This window comes from Cyanistes caeruleus, chromosome 35 (genome assembly GCF_971803275.1).
Source record: "Cyanistes caeruleus chromosome 35, bCyaCae1.hap1.1, whole genome shotgun sequence".
NCBI lineage: Eukaryota > Metazoa > Chordata > Aves > Passeriformes > Paridae > Cyanistes > Cyanistes caeruleus.
The window spans coordinates 164,627-181,768 of record NC_141736.1 but is presented as its reverse complement, the minus strand read 5'-3'; the positions used below and the strand labels follow the sequence as shown (position 1 = coordinate 181,768).

General features: G+C 62.6%; 2 protein-coding genes across 2 annotated transcripts; one reads left to right on the top strand and one right to left on the bottom strand.

Moving 5' to 3' along the window:
• The first annotated feature begins 13 nt into the window (after positions 1-13).
• On the top strand, positions 14-4,196 carry LOC147647600 (macrophage mannose receptor 1-like). The gene is made up of 7 exons (XM_086871446.1): positions 14-98; positions 392-580; positions 944-1,003; positions 1,174-1,734; positions 2,696-2,841; positions 3,285-3,394; positions 3,982-4,196. The coding sequence occupies exons 1-7, from the start codon at positions 47-49 to the stop codon at positions 4,106-4,108; spliced, it is 1,245 nt and encodes a 414-aa protein (XP_086727572.1). The 5' UTR covers positions 14-46; the 3' UTR covers positions 4,109-4,196.
• Positions 4,197-4,879: 683 nt separating this feature from the next.
• Positions 4,880-16,997, bottom strand: VAV1 (vav guanine nucleotide exchange factor 1). Its single transcript, XM_086871434.1, has 28 exons — positions 16,053-16,997; positions 15,402-15,836; positions 14,835-14,951; positions 14,695-14,753; positions 14,519-14,584; positions 14,179-14,287; positions 13,732-13,821; positions 13,529-13,597; positions 13,057-13,157; positions 12,467-12,563; positions 12,075-12,170; positions 11,778-11,846; positions 11,423-11,509; positions 10,636-10,721; positions 10,317-10,449; positions 9,929-10,038; positions 9,721-9,822; positions 9,394-9,491; positions 8,941-8,957; positions 8,747-8,792; positions 8,492-8,628; positions 8,149-8,214; positions 7,967-7,998; positions 7,398-7,514; positions 6,941-7,028; positions 6,198-6,312; positions 5,363-5,511; positions 4,880-5,105 (listed from the first exon to the last, which is right to left on the bottom strand). Exons 2-28 carry the CDS (start codon positions 15,603-15,605, stop codon positions 5,052-5,054), a joined length of 2,514 nt encoding a protein of 837 aa, XP_086727560.1. The 5' UTR covers positions 15,606-15,836; positions 16,053-16,997; the 3' UTR covers positions 4,880-5,051.
• Between the last annotated feature and the right edge of the window lie 145 nt (positions 16,998-17,142).

Here is a 17,142-nt window from a genome sequence, read left to right as displayed (position 1 = left end):
GGGGACACTGGGGACACTGGGGACACCACTGGGGACATTGGGGACAATGTACGGGAACGTGGAGACCGCGCTGGACAAACCCTGGGGAGCCGGGGAAGGTACGGCCACCAATGTCCCCAATGTCACCTCCCTGTCCCCGGTGTCACCTCCCTGTCCCCGATGTCACCTCCCTGTCCCCGGTGTCACCTCCCTGTCCCCGATGACCGAGAGGTGTCCCCAGGGTGGGTGGTGGCACCTGGGAGCTGTCCCCAGCCCCCCGGGGGTGTCCCCAGGTGCCACCGCGTGTCCCCAGGGCTGTCCCCAAGCCCTGCTGGCCCCCGGCTGTCCCCAGAGAGGTGACACCGGGCTGTCCCCAGGTGCCACCCCCTGAGTGTCCCCCCTGTCCCCGCAGGCTGTCCCCACCCCCCCCCGGACGAGGACCCCTACGAGCCCCTGGACCCCTCCCCCAGCCCGGGGGCGCCCCCCGAGGTCCCCTCCCCCCCCCGGCTGTCCCCCCGGGTGGCGCTGGTGGCCCTGGTGGCGCTGGTGGCGCTGGCGGTGACGCTGCTGCTGCTGCTGGGGACACTCGGGGCGCGGCGCAGTGAGTGCGGGGGGGATTCGGGGGGGATTCGGGGGGATTCGGGGGGATTCGGGGGGGATTCGGGGGGATTCGGGGGGGATTCGGGGGGATTCGGGGGGATTCGGGGGGGATTCGTGGGGATTTTGGGGGGATTCGGGGGGAATTGGGGGGATTCGGGGGGATTCGGGGGGATTCGGGGGGATTCGGGGGGGATTCGGGGGGATTGGGGGGGATTTTGGGGGGATTCAGGGGGGATTCGGGGGGATTTTGGGGGGGATTTGGGGCGGTTTTGGAGCGGGTTTTTTGTGGGATTTTGGGGGGGTTTGGGGGGTTTGGGAAGTGTCCCCTCATTGTCCCCTCGGTGTCCCCTCGGTGTCCCCTCAGTCTCGGCCCTGGAGGCCGCCCTGGAGGCCGAGAAGGCGAAGGAGCCGCCGCCACCCTCAGGTTGGTGTCACCTGTCCCCGGAGTGTCCTCGGAGTGTCCCCAGGTGTCCCCTCAGTGTCCCCAGGTGTCCCCTCAGTGTCCCCTCAATGTCCCTTCAGTGTCCCCTCGGTGTCCCCAGGTGTCCCCTCAATGTCCCTTCAATGTCCCCTCTTTGTCCCCTGTCCCCGCAGGCTCCCCGCTCTTCCCGGAGCCCCTCGGGCAGCCCCCGCTCTCCCCAGGTGCGCTGCCGGTGTCCCCCGCGGTGTCCCCAGGTGCGCTGCCGGTGTCCCCCGCGGTGTCCCCAGGTGCGCTGCCGGTGTCCCCCGCGGTGTCCCCGCGCTGTCCCTGTGTCCCCGCCGTGTCCGGCTCCTTCCTGCTCTACAACGAGCGCCACTCGGGCTGCGTGGTGTCCTCGGGCCGGGCGCTGTCCGTGTCCCCCTGCTCGCCCTCCTCGCCGGCCCAGCGCTTCCAGTGGCTGCCGGGGGGGCGGCTGCGGCACCTGGGCTCGGGGCTGTGCGCGGGGGCGGCGCGGCCGGCCCGGCTGGCGCTGGTTCTGCTGGGCCCGTGCCGGGAGCGCTCGGGGCTGCAGCGCTGGGAGTGCGGCCCCGGGGCGCTGCTGGCGCTGGCCGGGACCGCGCTGCGCTTCAACTTCGGCCACGAGGCGCAGCGCAGGGTGATGCTCTACGAGGGCGAGGGCGACTGGAGCCGCTGGCTGGCCCACGGCACCTCCCAGGATGTTTGCTCGCGGGCCTGTGAGTCCCCGGCCGGGCCACTCCCGACTTTACCCCGAGTTTGCCCTTTTTTCCCCCGACTTTCCCTCTTTTCCCTGATTTCCCCCTTTTTCCCCCGATTTTCCCCCTTTTTTCCCCCGACTTTCCCTCTTTTCCCCCGATTTTCCCCCTTCTTTCCCCCGACTTTCCCTCTTTTCCCTGATTTCCCCCTTTTTCCCCGATTTTCCCCCTTTTTTCCCCCGACTTTCCCTCTTTTCCCCGATTTTTCCCCTTTTTCCCCCGATTTTCCCCCTTTTTTCCCCCGACTTTCCCTCTTTTCCCCGATTTCCCCCCCTTTTTCCCCGATTTCCCCCCTTTTTTCCCCTGATTTTCCCCCTTTTCCCCCCGATTTCCCCCCTTTTTTCCCCCGACTTTCCCTCTTTTCCCCGATTTCCTCCCTTTTTCCCCGATTTCCCCCCTTTTTTCCCCTGATTTTTCCCTTTTTTTCCCCGATTTTTCCCCGATTTCCCCCCAAACTTTCCCCCGACATTTTCCCCCGACATTTTCCCCGACTTTTCCCCCGGATTTTCCCCCCACTTTTCCCGGATTTTTCCCCGACTTTCTCACCGACTTTTCCCATTTTTTTCCCCAAGTTTCCCCCGACTTTTTCCCCGACTTTCCCCCCAACTTTTCCCGACTTTTTCCCCGACTTTTTCCCAATTTTTTTCGCCGATTTCTCCCGGTTTTCCCCCCACTTTTCCCGCCTTGCCTTGGGGTTTCCCCACATTTTTGGGGCTCGCTTTGCTGTTTTTCCGAATTTCCCCAATTTTCCCGACTTGGTTCGGAGCTTTCTGAAAACCCCTGGGATTTTCCCCAATCCCGACCCCAAACCTTTGGGATTTCCCCAATCCCGACCCCAAACCTTTGGGATTTTCCCCAATCCCGACCCCAAACCTTTGGGATTTTCCCCAATCCCGACCCCAAACCTTTGGGATTTCCCCAGGTCTCCTGCCCTGCTCCAAGGGCTGGGTCTTTTTCCGGAATTCCTGTTATTTCTTCTCAAAATCCACCGCTTCCTGGAAGAATTCCCAGTTTTTCTGCTCGGCTTTGGGGGCGCAGCTGCTCGAGGTCGACGATGCCGAGGAAAAGGTGAGGTCCCAAATCCCGAGAAATCCCAAAAATCCCAAAATCCGCCCCCAAATCCCATAAATCCCCCCCTAAATCCCAAAAATCCCCCCCCAAATCCCATAAATCCCCCCCAAATTCCTCCTAAAACCCATAAATCCCGTAAATCCTATAAATCCCCAAATTCCCCCCAGGAATTTGGGTCCAGGATCCAGGGGACCATACTGGTTTGTACTGGTTTGTGCTGGTTTATACTGGCCTGCATTGTTTTATACATATTGATACTGATTTATACTGGTTTATATCGGCCTGTGCTGATCTGTACTGGTTTATACTGGTCCACACTGGTTTATACATATTTATACTGGTTTATACTGGTTTATATTGGTTTATACTGGTTTATACTGGTCCGTACTGGTTTATATCGGTTTATACTGGTTTATACTGGTCCGTACTGGTCTCCCCAGCGCCACATCCAGGCCCAGCTCCGGGGCCCGTCCTGGCTCGGGATCCGGGACCGGGATCAGGAGGGGACCTGGACCCGCGGGGACGGCACCGCCCTGGACCCCAACAACAGGTGGAGTTTGGGGGGGTTCGGGGGGCTCGGGGGGGTTCGGGGGGGTTCGGGGGGTTTGGGGATTTTTGGGATAATTTTGGGGATTTTGGGGGATAATTTTGGGGATTTTTGGGGATAATTTTGGGGGTTTTGGGGATACTTTTGGGGATTTTTGGGATATTTTTGGGGATATTTTTGGGGAATTTTGGGAATTATTTTGGGGAATTTTTGGGATAATTTTGGGGATTATTTGGGGGATTTTTGGGATAGTTTTGGGGATTTTTGGGATAATTTTTGGGATTATTTTGGGGAATTTTGGGGATAATTTTGGGGAATTTGGGGATAATTTGGGGGATTATTTGGGGTTATTTTGGGATAATTTTGGGGGTAATTTTAGGGATTTTTTGGGGATAATTTTGGGGAATTCCGGGATAATTCTGGGGAATTTTGGGGTTATTTAGTCGGGATTTAGGGAATTCGGACAACCTGGGGGCAGGGGTGGATTTTTTGGGATTTGCTGTGGATGCGGGTGGGATTTTGGGGACTCGGGGATGTTTTTTGGGATTTCTGTGATCCCGATCCCGGTGTTTTTTTGGGGATGGGGGCAGCTGGTGGCACCGGGACGAGCCCAACGGGGGTGCCCTGGAGAACTGCGCGGCCGTGGGGCTGGACGGGCTCTGGGCCGATTATCCCTGCGAGACCCCCCTGGCCTGGGTCTGCGAGGGACCCCCCTGACCCCAAACCCCGGGAATTCACCCCAGAATCCCGGGAACATTCTGGAAACCCGGGAAGAGGGGCGATAAACCTGTGTGTGTTTACTTGACTGGGATCGTACTGGGATCAAACTGGGAGCTGCGGGACCCCCTGGCCTGGGTCTGTGTGACCCGAGTCCCTTCCCAAAAACCCTGGAATTCCCTTCCCAAAAACCCTGGGATTCCCTTCCCAAAAACCCTGGAATTCCCATCCCAAAAATCCTGGGATTCCCCTCCCAAAAATCCTGGAATTCCCATCCCAAAAACGCTGGGATTCCCTTCCCAAAAACCCTGGAATTCCCATCCCAAAAATCCTGGGATTCCCCTCCCAAAAATCCTGGGATTCCCTTCCCAAAAATCCTGGGATTCCCTTCCCAAAAACCCTGGAATTCCCATCCCAAAAACCCTGGAATTCCCTTCCCAAAAATCCTGGAATTCCCATCCCAAAAATCCTGGAATTCCCCTTCCCGAAATCCCGGAATTCCCCAGATCCCGGAATTCCCCAGATCCCGGGATTCCCGCCCCGCCGGACACCCGGCTCCATCCCCGGGATCCAACCCCAGGGTCCGGCCTTGACCTTTGCCCCCGGCCGGACTTTCCGCGTGCCAGGAATTTCCTGGAATTCCCCTTTTTTTGGGGCCTTTTCCCGTAAAATTCCGCCGCCCCCCCCCCCCCCCTTCCCCGGAGCTCTTCCTCATCCTCCTCATCCTCATCCTCATCCTCATCCTCATCATCATCCTCATCCTCATCCTCATCCTCATCCTCATCCTCGTTTATTGTCCCTCCCGCGCGGGAAGAGCCATAAATTACCGGGATCGGGGCTCGGGGACACGGGGGTGACACCGATGGGGGGGTGACAATGACAGGGGGGTGACAGTGACAGTGACAGTGACAGTGACAGTGACAGTGACAGGGGGGCGTCGGTCTCAGCAATAATCCGAATATTCCTCGTCCACGTAATTGGCGGGAAACCACCCGACCTGGGGAGGGGGGACAGGGGCTCAGGGACCCGGCTGTCCCCAGGGGGTGGGGACAGGGCCGGGGGTGTCCCCAGGGGGTGGGGATGGGGTCAGGGGTGTCCCCAGGCCATTCCCGGTGTCCCCAGGCTGTCCCCAGGGTATCTCTGGTGTCCCCAGGGTGTCCCCAGGGTGTCCCCAGGGTGTCCCCAGGTGTCCCCAGGATGTCCCCAGGATGTCCCCAGGGTGTCCCCGGTGTCCCCCGGTGTCCCCAGCCGTACCCGGCCGTAGATCTCCCCTTTCCACCAGCCGGGCTGTCCCCTCTTGCTGAGGACGCGCACGATGTCCCCTTCCCGCAGCGACAGCTCCGTCCGGTCCCGCGCGCTGAAGTCGTAGCGAGCCTTGGCCGAGCCGAAACTGCGGGTGGCACCTGGGGACACGGGGGGGGACACGGGCATGCCCCCAAATCCCACCCCAAAATCCCCCAAATCCCCAAATCCCACCCTGAATCCAACCCCAAACCCCCAAATCCCACCCCAAAATCCCCAAAATCCCCAAATCCTGCCCCAAATCCCACCCCAAAATCCCCAAAATCCCCAAATCCCACCCTGAATCCAACCCCAAACCCCCAAATCCCACCCCAAAATCCCCAAAATCCCCAAATCCTGCCCCAAAATCCCACCCCAAAATCCCCAAAATCCCCAAATCCCACCCCAAACCCAGCCAGAACTGCGGGTGGCACCTGGGGACACGGGGGGGACACGGGCATGTCCCCAAATCCCACCCCAAAATCCCCCAAATCCCCAAATCCCACCCTGAATCCAACCCCAAACCCCAAAATCCCACCCCAAAATCCCCAAATCCTGCCCCAAATCCAACCCCAAAATCCCCAAAATCCCCAAATCCCACCCTGAATCCAACCCCAAACCCCAAAATCCCACCCCAAAATCCCCAAATCCTGCCCCAAATCCAACCCCAAAATCCCCCAAATCCCCAAATCCCACCCTGAATCCAACCCCAAACCCCCAAATCCCACCCCAAACCCATCGGGGATGGACACCCCCATGTCCCCAAAGGCCACCCCGTGCTCCCCCCGGGGTCCCCCCAGCCCCGTACCCGGCTCCCGGGGCCCCGCGCGGCTCTGGGGGTCCCTGTAGGGCACGGCCAGGGTCGTGTCCAGCGCCTTGAAACAATCCCGCAGGGAATTCCGCCGGTAGAACTCCACCAGCTCCTGCGGCACCCCAAAAACATCCCGGGGGGGGGGGTCAGGGACCCCAAAAACATCCCCGGGGGGGGTTCAGGGACCCCAAAAACATCCCCGGGGGCTCAGGGACCCCAAAAACATCCCCGGGGGCTCAGGGACCCCAAAAACATCCCCGGGGGTGGGGTCAGGGACCCCAAAAACATCCCCGGGGGCTCAGGGACCCCAAAAACACCCCGGGGGTGGGGTCAGGGACCCCAAAAACATCCCCGGGAGGATTTGAGGGAGGTCCTGGAAGTTCTGTGGTGACCTTAAGAAGATTTTGGGGTTCCTGGAGAAGTTTGGGGGAGGGTTTTGGGTTTCTGGGAGTTCTGGGGTGACCCCAGGAGGGTTTTGGGTTTTTGGGGGGTTCTGGAGGATTTTTGGGGAGGGTTTTGGGGTTTTTGGGGTTTCTGGGGAGGGTTTTGGGGTTTCTGGGGAGGGTTTTGGGGTTTCTGGGGTTTCTGGGGAGGGTTTTGGGGTTTCTGGGGAGGGTTTTGGGGTATCTGGGGAGGGTTTTGGGGTTCTGGAGGATTTTTGGGGAGGGTTTTCTGGGATTTCTGGGGTTTCTGGGGAGGGTTTTGGGGTGTCCCCGCGGGGTTTGGGGTGCGGCTCTCACCACCAGCCCCTTGAAGGCTTTTTTCTCGGTGACCCAGTAGAGGCCCTGGCCGGCCGTGACCTTGATGTGCTTCACCTGCCCGCGGTACCTGCGCAGCGCCGTCAGCCCCGCCCCGCCCTCCCAGAAAGTGTCCCCAGGTGTCCCCAAAAATGTCCCCAAGTGTCCCCAAATGTGTCCCCGAAAGTGTCCCCAAAAATGTCCCCAAGTGTCCCCAAATGTGTCCCCAAAAATGTCCCCATGTCCCCAAAAGTGTCTCCGTGTCCCCAAATGTGTCCCCAAAAGTGTCCCCAGAAGTGTCCCCAATGTCCCCCCAGTGTCCCCAATGTCCCCAGTGTCCCCAGTGTCCCCAGTGTCCCCCCAATGTCCCCCCAGTGTCCCCAGTGTCCCCAGTGTCCCCAATGTCCCCAATGTCCCCCCAGTGTCCCCCCAGTGTCCCCCGCTGTCCCCTGTCCCTCACTTGAGGCTGATGGCGAAGTCCCCGGGCTCGCGGAGCCGCTGTCGCACCAGGAAGGCGCCGTCGGAGCGGGGGGACAGAACCTGCTCGGCCCCCGCGCGCTCCAGGGGCCCCCCGAACCTGGGGGGGGCAGGGGGAGTCACCCCAAAAACCCCTAAAACCCCCAAATATCCCCAAAGCCCACAAAATACCCAAAATACCCCTAAAAGCCCCAAAAAACCCCACCCGGGAACCCCCCCCCACAGCCCCAAGGCCCCCGAACTTGGGGGGTTTGACCCCAAAAACGGGAGAGGGAGGGAGGGGAGGGGTTCAGGGCAGGATTTGGAGGTTATGGGGAGGATTTGGGGGGTCCCAGGTGCGAATTTTGGGGTTCAGGGGAGGATTTGGGGGGTCCCAGGAGTGAATTCGGGGGTTCAGGGGGGGATTTTGGGGGTCCCAGGTGTGAATTCGGGGGTTCAGGGGAGGATTTGGGGGGTCCCAGGTGTGAATTCGGGGGTTCAGGGGAGGATTTGGGGGGTCCCAGGAGTGAATTCGGGGGTTCAGGGGGGGATTTTGGGGGTCCCACCACTGACCAGGGGTAGGCGGAGAGATCCGGCAGCGGCACCTGAGGGAAGGGGTGGACACCAAAATTGGGGTGGGGGCTCCAAATGTGACCCCTCCCCCAACATCCCAGAACCCCCCCCCCCCCCCAAAATTCGGTGACCCCCCCCCCAGTGACCCCGGGGGGGTTTCTTGGGGGGTCCCCCAAACTCACGGACACGAAGGGTCTGACGGCGCTGCTGGGGAACCAGCCCAGCTCCCCGCTGGCCACGTTCCGGCCCTGAGGGGAAATTCGGGGGGTCCGGGCGGGGGTCCCGAGACCCCCCAGGCTTGGGGGAGACCCTGAGACCACCCCCCCGAGAATTGGGAATGGGGGAGCCCCCCCCCAAATCTCGGGGGGGGGGGGGGAAGGACCATGGGGAGGGGTCTCCAATGACCATGGGGGGCCCCCAGACCCGATTTTGCATCTTGGGGGTCCCAAACCCACCCTGGGGGGTCCCATCCCCATTTCGGGGGTCCCGTGTCCCCCCCCAGGTGTCCCCCCCGGTGTCCCCCACCTGCCACCAGAGCTCCTCGGCCTCGGCCGCCGTCACCTCGATGACGTCACCGGGGCTGAGGCGCAGGGGGGGCGCCAGGACCCCCGGCGGGGGGGGCACGCCGCCGTAGGCCTGGGTGCTCTCCATTTTGGGGAGTCCTGGGGGGGGGCAAACCCTGAGTCAGGACCCCCAAAAATGGATGGGGGGGGGTCGGGAACCCTAAAATCCCCCCCAAAATCTGTCCTGGGAGGGGTCGGGACCCCCCAAATTCCTCACCCAGCTCCTCCCGTTTCCGGTCGGGTCCCGGGCGCTGCGATTTGTTCTGGGGGGGGACGTGAGGAGGGGAGGATTTGGGGGGGCTGGGGGGGGCCAGGACCCCCCCCAGAGACCCCCGGGACTCCCCCAAGGGATCCCCCCAAAAAATCCCGGGATTTCAGCCCATCCGGAGCCGTTTTCCCGGAGTTTGGTACCTTCCGTGCACCGGAATCTAGGGAGGGGAAAACCTCGTTAGCGGGGAGGGGGGTAATTAGTGCCTTTCTTAATTAATGATGGGGTAATTAATAATTAACTGACCCCACCCCTAATTAATAATTAACTCTTAGTGTTTGCGCTCAATGGGCGGCCATCATTAAGGCATCCCACATAGCGGCCATCTTGTATCCCACAATGTTCTTCTGTGTTGGCCATTTTGAATCCCGTAACGCTCAGTGTCGGCCATTTTGAATCCCATAATGCTCAGTGTCGGCCATCTTGTATCCCACAATGCCCTTCTGTGTCGGCCATCTTGTATCCCCTAACGCTCAGTGTCGGCCATCTTGTATCCCATAATCTTGTGTCCCACCCTCCCCTGTCCCCCTCCTGCCCCACCCCCCTTTTCCCCCCTCCCCAATCCCACAATTCCCCAATCCCACGTTGCCCCTCACCAGTTCCGGCCTTCCCGCAGGTCCCCACGCGCCCCAGGCACTCCTTGTGGGCGGGGGCCCGGCAGCGGCTGCAGCGATAGCCCTGGTAGAAGGTGCCCCTGGGGACACGGGGGGGACACAGAGGGGACACGGGGTCACGGTCATCAGGGACAGCACCAGCCACGCCCCACACCCACCTGAGCCCGCCCAAGACTGACCAGTCCATGATGGACCTGGGCCTGGACTGACCAGGCTTGACCCACCTTGACTTCCCCGTGACCCCACCCCCTCCTCCAACCCCCCCGGGGTCTCCCCAGGGCCGCGGGGGACGTGGTTTTGGGGTCCCACCTCAATAACATCTGGCACGCCCTGCAGGACGTGGTGTCCTCGAAGGAGAACATCTGGAAGTCGTGTCCGTCGGCCAGGGCGTGCTCGGGGAAGATGTTGGACCTGCCGGACACCAGGAGGACCCAGGTCCGGTGGGGATGAGCTGGGCCTCCCCGGGACCACCCAGCGGGGCAGGTGTGACCCCCTCCAGGGGGACAGGGCCACCTACAGGGCCATCTCAAACTGCTCCAGCCACTTCTTCTTCAGCTCGCGTGTCTTGAAGAAGAGCTCATAGTCCTGCAGCCCGGCCGGGTCCAGCAGCACGAAGGTGTGGGACCACTGTGGGGTGGGGAGGGGTCAGCCACGCCCCCCAAATGGGGCGGGGTCACGCAAAACGGGGGATATTGAGGTCACACCCCCCCAGTGGTGGGGACACGGACACCAGGGTTGAGCAGGTTTTGGGGTCCACCAGGGACCAGGATTATGGGGATCCACCAGGGACCGGGATCCTGGGATCCACCAGACTGGACACTTGTGTCCACCCAGGTCCTTTGGGAGGAGGACGCTGGGACTGGAGGGACACTGGGGTCCTGATGTCCCCACGGTGTCCCCGGTACCTTCTTGCCGTCGCGGGGCCCGAGGCCACCGTCCCGCAGTTGGTGGCTCTGCAGCTCCACCACGCCCTTGGTCTCGTAGGAGTCCCCGCGGCGCTTGCAGATGATCAGGGCCTTGTCCAGCAGGAAGCCGTACCTGGGGACAGTGACAGGGTGGCACCGCGTCCCTGAGGCCACCACGGGGTGTCCCCATGGACCGGCCCCAGCTCCAAGTCCTGGTGTCCCATCCCTGTGGTGTCCCCAGGTGTCCCCATGGGTGTCCCCATGTCCCTGAGGTGTTCCCAGGGGTGTCCCCAGCTGTCCCCAGGTGTCCCCAGCCCACCTGTCCACCTTGGAGCGTCTCTCAGTGCTGGAGACCTTCAGCTCCCCGTCGATCTTGGGGCGCCCGAACTGCGCCAGGGACTGCGGCTGGGAACGGGACACGGGAACGGGACATTGGGAATGGGATATCGGGGGTGGGATATCAGGGATGGGATATTGGGGATGGGATATCGGGGATGGGATATCGGGGATGGGATATCGGGGGTGGGATATCGGGGATGGGATATCAGGGATGGGATATCGGGGATGGGATATCGGGGGTGGGATATCGGGAGTGGGATATCGGGGATGGGATATCGGGGATGGGATATCGGGGATGGGATATCGGGAGTGGGATATCGGGGATGGGATATCGGGAGTGGGTTATCAGGGATGGGATATCAGGAATGGGATATCAGGGATGGGATATCGGGGATGGGATATCGGGGATGGGATATCGGGGATGGGATATCGGGAGTGGAATATCGGGGATGGGATATCGGGAGTGGGATATCGGGGATGGGATATCGGGAATGGGATATCAGGGATGGGATATCGGGGGTGGGATATCGGGGGTGGGATATCGGGAGTGGGATATCAGGGATGGGATATTGGGGATGGGATATCGGGGATGGGATATCGGGGATGGGATATCGGGAGTGGGATATCAGGGATGGGATATCGGGAGTGGGATATCGGGGATGTGGAGACATGTGGGGGACATGTCTGGAGGACATGGGGGACCATGAGGGGTTCCCAGGGGGGGATCAGGGTCCCCAGGGGGGATCGGGGGTCCCAGGGGTCCCCACCATGTTGTGCAGGCACAGCTGGATGCTCGTGAGCTGCTTTAGGGTCTCGTTGTCCCGTTTGACCTCGTTCACGCACTGGGCCAGGTCCTGGGGGGCTCCAGTCAGAGACCCCCGAACCCCCAAACCCCCCCTGGAACCTCCAAACCCCCACCAGAACCCCCAAACCCCTCCTGGAACCCCCAAACCCCCACCAGGAACCTCCAAAACCCCCCAGAAACCCAAAAACTCCCCCCAGGATCCCCCCAGACACCCCCAGACCCTCTAAAGGCCCCCCCAAATCACCCAAATCCCCTCAGGACACCCCAGGACCCCCCAGATCCCACCCAGGACCCCCAAATCCCCCCCAAATTCCCACCCTCATGGCGTCCAGCGCCCCCCGCAGCCGCTCCCGCTCGGCCACGTCCGGGGTCAGCTTCACCAGCTCCTGGGGACAAAGGTCAAGGTGTGTCCAGGTGTGTCCTGAGCGTGTCCCCAGGTGTGTCCAGGTGTGTCCCCAGCTGTCCCCATGTGCCCCCCCAAGTGTGTCTCTAGATGCCCCCCAGCTGTCCCCAGGTGCGTCCCCAGTGTGTCCCCAGGTGTCCCCAGCTGTCCCAGGTGTCCCAGGTGTGTCCCCAGGTGTCCCCACACATCCCCAGGTGTCCCCAGGTGTCACCTGGAGCAGCAGGTGATATTTCAGCACCCTCTGCATGGGCACCATCAGCAGGTCCCGCAGCGAGAAGCGCCCGTTGTTGGCGCGCTGGGAGCACTCCTGGGGGGGACGGGGTCATTGGGGTCACTTTAGGTCATTGGGGTCACTTTGGGGTCAGTTTGGGGTCACTTTGGGTCATGGGGGGACATTGCCGGGGTCATTGGGGTCATCAGGATCGGGAGAGGGGATTTGGGATTTTTTGGGGCCCACCCGGAGCTTCCTGGGGAGGTTTGGGAGGGGGTTTTGAGCCATTTTGGGTGACTTTGGGTGATTTTTGGAGGTTCTGGTGGGAGGTTGGGATTTGAGGGGTTCATGGGAAGGATTTTGGGGTGTTTTTGGGGTGTTTTGGGGCTCACCTGCAGCTTCATGCGCAGGTCAGTGCAGGTGGACAGTTGGTCCAGGCGCCGCGCGGCCGCTTCCACCTGGCTGCAGTAGCGGCCGTAGAGCAGGAACCTGGGGTGGACACCCGAAATCAACCCAAACCCACCCAAAATCCATCAAAATCCACCCAAATCCTCAGAAATCCACCCAAAATCCACAGAAATACGCACAAAATCCATCAAAACCCACCCCAAATCCATTAAAACCCACCCCAAATCCATCAAAATCCACCCCAAATCCATCAAAACCCACCCGAAATCAACCCAAACCCATCCACCTGGAATCCACCCCAAATTCATCGAAATCTACCCCAAATCTGCAGAAATCCATGCAAAATCCATTGAAATCCACCCACAATCCACCCAAAATTCACCCAAAATCCACCCCAATCCCACCCAGGACCCTCCTAAACCCCTCAAATCCTCCCCAAGACCCTCAAATCCTCCTCAGGATCCCCCAAAACCCACCCAGGACCCCCCAAAATCACCCAAAATCCCCCAAGAACTCCCCAAGCCCCCCCCAAAACCCCCCAAACCCCCCCAAGCCCCCCCAAGCCCCCCCGTACCTCTCCTTGTACTGCAGGAACAGGGGGGGCAGCCCCCCCCCGGCCCCCGCCAGCGCCCCCCGCAGCTCCCCCAGGAAACGCCGGTGCAGCTCCAGCAGCTCCTGCAAACTGGGGTTACTGGGGGCACTGGGAAGGGCTACTGGGGGCACTGGGGGTACTGGGAAGGGCTACTGGGGGCACTGGGGGTACTGGGAAGGGGTACTGGGGGCACTGGGAGCACTGGGAAGGGCTACTGGGGGTACTGGGAAGGGGTACTGGGGGCACTGGGGGTACTGGGAAGGGGTACTGGGAGCACTGGGGGTACTGGGAAGGGGTACTGGGAGCACTGGGAGCACTGGGAAGGGCTACTGGGGGCACTGGGGGCACTGGGAAGGGGTACTGGGAGCACTGGGAGCACTGGGAAGGGTTAATTTGGGTTAACTGGTGTCACTGGTCAGTGTCCCCCTGTCCCCTGTCCCCGTGTCACTGTCACCTCCACGTTGATGAAGACGCTCTCCATGTCCTGGGGGCTCAGGAAGTGCCGCAGTGGCCGCAGGAAGTGCTGGGGACACCGGGGGGACACCGGGGAGGGACACCGGGGGGGACACCGCGCCTTACTGGGAGCACTGGGAGGCCCCGTGAGGCCACCTCTGTCCCCGGTGTCCCCAGTGTCCCCAGTGTCCCCAAGGTCCCCACCTGGCAGATGGACTCCAGGGTCTCCGTGTACCTCTCCTCCGTCTGCCGCAGCTCCTGGAGGCAGCAGAGCCGCCGGTCCACCCCCCCCTTCTGTGGGGACATCGGGGACATCGGGGACATCGGGGACATTGGGGACATTGGGGACATTGGGGACATCGGGGACATTGGGGACATCGGGGATGTTGGGGACATTGGGGACATCGGGGACATTGGGGACATCGGGGACATTGGGGACATTGGGGACATCGGGGACATCGGGGACGTTGGGGACATCGGGGACGTTGGGGACGTTGGGGACATCGGGGACATTGGGGACATTGGGGTGGTTCCAGGTGTTTTTTGAGGGTCCCAGGTATTTTTGGGGTGTCCCGGGTGTTTTTTGGGGTGTCACGGGTGTTTTTTGGGGTGTCCCGGGGGGTGTCCCTGTCCCCGTGGGGTGACACCCACCGCGGCCGGAGGGGGCTCGACCCTCATCAGGTCCTCGTAGACGTCGTCGCCGTCGTCCCCTTCGGCCTCCACGCAGTCGTAGAGGTCATCGTCCTCCTCGGCCGTGTCACTGCCGGGGGTGGGGACAGCTGGGGACACCCCCGGAGCCCCCCAAAATCCCTCGGGCCCCTCTGATTGTCCCCAGATCCTCTGGGGGTCCTTTAATGTCCCCAAACACCCCCGGAACCCCCCTCTAACCCCATTAATGCCCCCACAAAATCCCCCAATGTCCCCAAATGTCCCTGGCTGTCCCCAATGACCCCCCGTGACCCCAGACCCCCCCCAGTACCCCCCCACTCACTCGATGAGGTCGGAGAGGCCGCTGTAAATGTCATCGTCCCCAACGCTGTCCTCGGACGGGAACGGCCTGGGGGGACACGGCCGGACACCAGTGACCCTCGGGGAGTGGACACTGGGGACTGGACACCAGGGACTGGACACCAGTGACCCTCGGACGCCCGAGTCCCGTCCACTCACGTGAGTCCTTTGCTCTGCGCGATCGGGGTCCAGGAGAGCGCTGAGAGCGTCTCGATCACCTGGGGACAGAGAGGTGACACTGGGGGACCGAGGGGCCACCCTCAGGTGCCGCCCCCAGGACTGCTGACCCCTGACCCCACCTTGCCGAAGTCCTGGACGTCGAAGAGGTCGAAGGCGCCGAAGAGCCGGTGCTTGGGGAGCCCGAATTTGTCGGCGCAGGCGGTCAGGAAGGTGCGGATGTTCCTCAGGCACAGGAACTGCGGTGGCACCATCACCGCTGTCACCGCTGTCACCGGTGCCACCCGCCAGCCCCCTCGGTGCCACCCCGGCACCACCGGCACCCCCGGTGTCACCACCAAAATCAGCGCCTTCCTCTGCCCGCGGTTGTGGCCGCCGTTGTCACCAATGGTGACGCCATCATCTCTGTCACCGGCGGTGTCACCGTCATTGTCACCCCGTCAACGCCGCGATTGTCCCTGTCCTTGTCACTCACCTGGCGCCATCGCCACCATCACCACCACCATGATTGTCACCGTCACCAGCATTGTCATTGTCCCTGTCACCCCCCAGCGCCACCATCATTAAGACAATGTCACCACCGCTGTCCCCATCAATGTCACCATCAATGTCCCCATCATGGCCACCCCCCTCGTCCACAGCCACCGTGGTCCCTGCCATTGTCACACCGTGTCCTCCCTGTCTCTCACCTGTGACATCTGGGGCCGGGGACAGATGTCCCGGGGGGGCACGGCGCGGGGCAGGAGGGCGTTGAGGAGGTGGCACAGCAGGACCCCGTCCCGCAGCGCCTGCGCCAGGTCCCACACCTGTCCCCCGGGGCTGCTGGCCCGGTGTCCCGCCGGCAGGACGCGCGCGGCCACCAGCCAGTGGGCACATTGGCGCCACGCCTCCATGGGGACACCGGGACCGGCTGCTGCGGGGGGGGAGAACTTCACCGAGGTGGGTCCTGGTGGGGAGAACTTCACCGAGGTGGGTCCTGGTGGGGAGAACTTCACCGAGGTGGGTCCTGGTGGGGAGAACTTCAGTGGAGCAGCTGGTGGAAGAGGATGCAACCATCAACTTCTGGACAGGAGCTGATGGAGAGGAGATCCTGCTGGAGGTGAGGTCCCGATGCAGGTGAGGTCCTGGTGAAGGTAAGATCTGGATGCAGGTGAGGTCCTGCTGGAGGTGAGGTCCCAGTGTCACCACATCCAGGTGAGGCCCTGCCTTGTGTGGCCTTGGCAGGACCACGTCCAGTGAGGAGCACTGGATGACCCCTGGATGACCCCTGGGTGACCCCTGGATGACCCCTGGATGACCCCAGGTGACCCCAGGTGACCCCAGGTGACCCCTGAACAAACCTCAGCTCTTCACGCAGCCCCCACGGCGCAGGGGTCCCTTCCCCGCAGGAAGGGGAGGAACCGGAGGCGCTGGGGCCCCGTGGGGCCACCACCGGTGACGAGTGGCAGACGTCGGTCCCCGTCCCCCCGCCAGGTCCCGATGGCCCCGGTGGGCTCCTTCTCCTGCTCCCCCCGTGGCCGGGGAGGCTCCGGTGGCCCGGGGGACCCCGGCGTGGCCGGCGGAAGGCAGAGGTGGCACTGGGCACGGCGGAGGTGTCGCGCCTGCGCCCCAGGGGTGCCGCGGGGGACAACGGGAACGGGGCCGTGGCTCCCGGGCGCCTTCCGGGGACCTTCCTGTGCCAGCAGCGGCACCGGGGAGGAGCTGCCACCACGGGCTGCTGGGGACAACGGGGACATGAGGGGGGATCTGGGCTTCTGGGGCCTGGAGCCATGCCAAGGTGCCAGGAGGGTCAAGGTGTCCTGGACATGGTGGCCCAGAGGGTCCAGGTGACCTGGACGTGGTGGCCCATGGAGTCCAGATGGCCTGGACATGGTGGCCTGGACATGGTGGCCCAAGGGTTCAAGGTGGCCTGGACGTGGTGGCCCAGGAGGTCCAGGACGGCTCCAGATGGCCTGGACGTGGTGGCCCAAGAGGGCTCCAGATGGCCTGGACGTGGTGGCCTGGACATGGTGGCCCAGGGGTTCAAGATGGCCTGGATGTGGTGGCCCAAGAGGTCCAGGAGGGCTCCAGGTGGCCTGGCCGTGGTGGCCCAGGAGGGCTCCAGGTGGCCTGGCCATGGTGGGGGTCTCAGGATGGACCCAGCTCTTGGGGTCCTACCAAGGCTTTGGGGTTCAACCAGGCCCAGGTGTCCAAGCCCTACCAAGTGTCCAGGAGGTCACCCCGGCCCTGTCAGGGGTCACCGGGGGGGTCCCGGGTGGAGCCGAGGACCCTCCCCACCCCCCAGCCCAGCAGAGTCCCCCCAGCCCCTGTCGCGGCCCCCCCTCGGGTGTCCCCGCGGGTGTCGCAAGCCCCGCGGTGGCCCCGCGCCAGCGCCTTCCCCGAAATGAGGAAGGACCGGGCAGCCCCTCCCCCACCCCCGGGGGGGCCCCA

Excerpts from the sequence above, each read along its gene's own strand:
- VAV1 (XM_086871434.1), bottom strand. The coding sequence starts at position 15,605 with ATGGAGGCGTGGCGCCAATGTGCCCACTGGCTGGTGGCCGCGCGCGTC. Across the intron at positions 9,492-9,720 it reads GCGTGCCAGATGTTATTGAG|GGGCACCTTCTACCAGGGCT; the intron begins GTGGGACCCCAA and ends CCGTGTCCCCAG. Across the intron at positions 7,029-7,397 it reads GACTTCGCCATCAGCCTCAA|GTACCGCGGGCAGGTGAAGC; the intron begins GTGAGGGACAGG and ends GGCGCTGCGCAG.
- LOC147647600 (XM_086871446.1), top strand. The coding sequence starts at position 47 with ATGTACGGGAACGTGGAGACCGCGCTGGACAAACCCTGGGGAGCCGGG. Across the intron at positions 1,004-1,173 it reads GGAGCCGCCGCCACCCTCAG|GCTCCCCGCTCTTCCCGGAG; the intron begins GTTGGTGTCACC and ends CTGTCCCCGCAG. Across the intron at positions 2,842-3,284 it reads TCGACGATGCCGAGGAAAAG|CGCCACATCCAGGCCCAGCT; the intron begins GTGAGGTCCCAA and ends TGGTCTCCCCAG.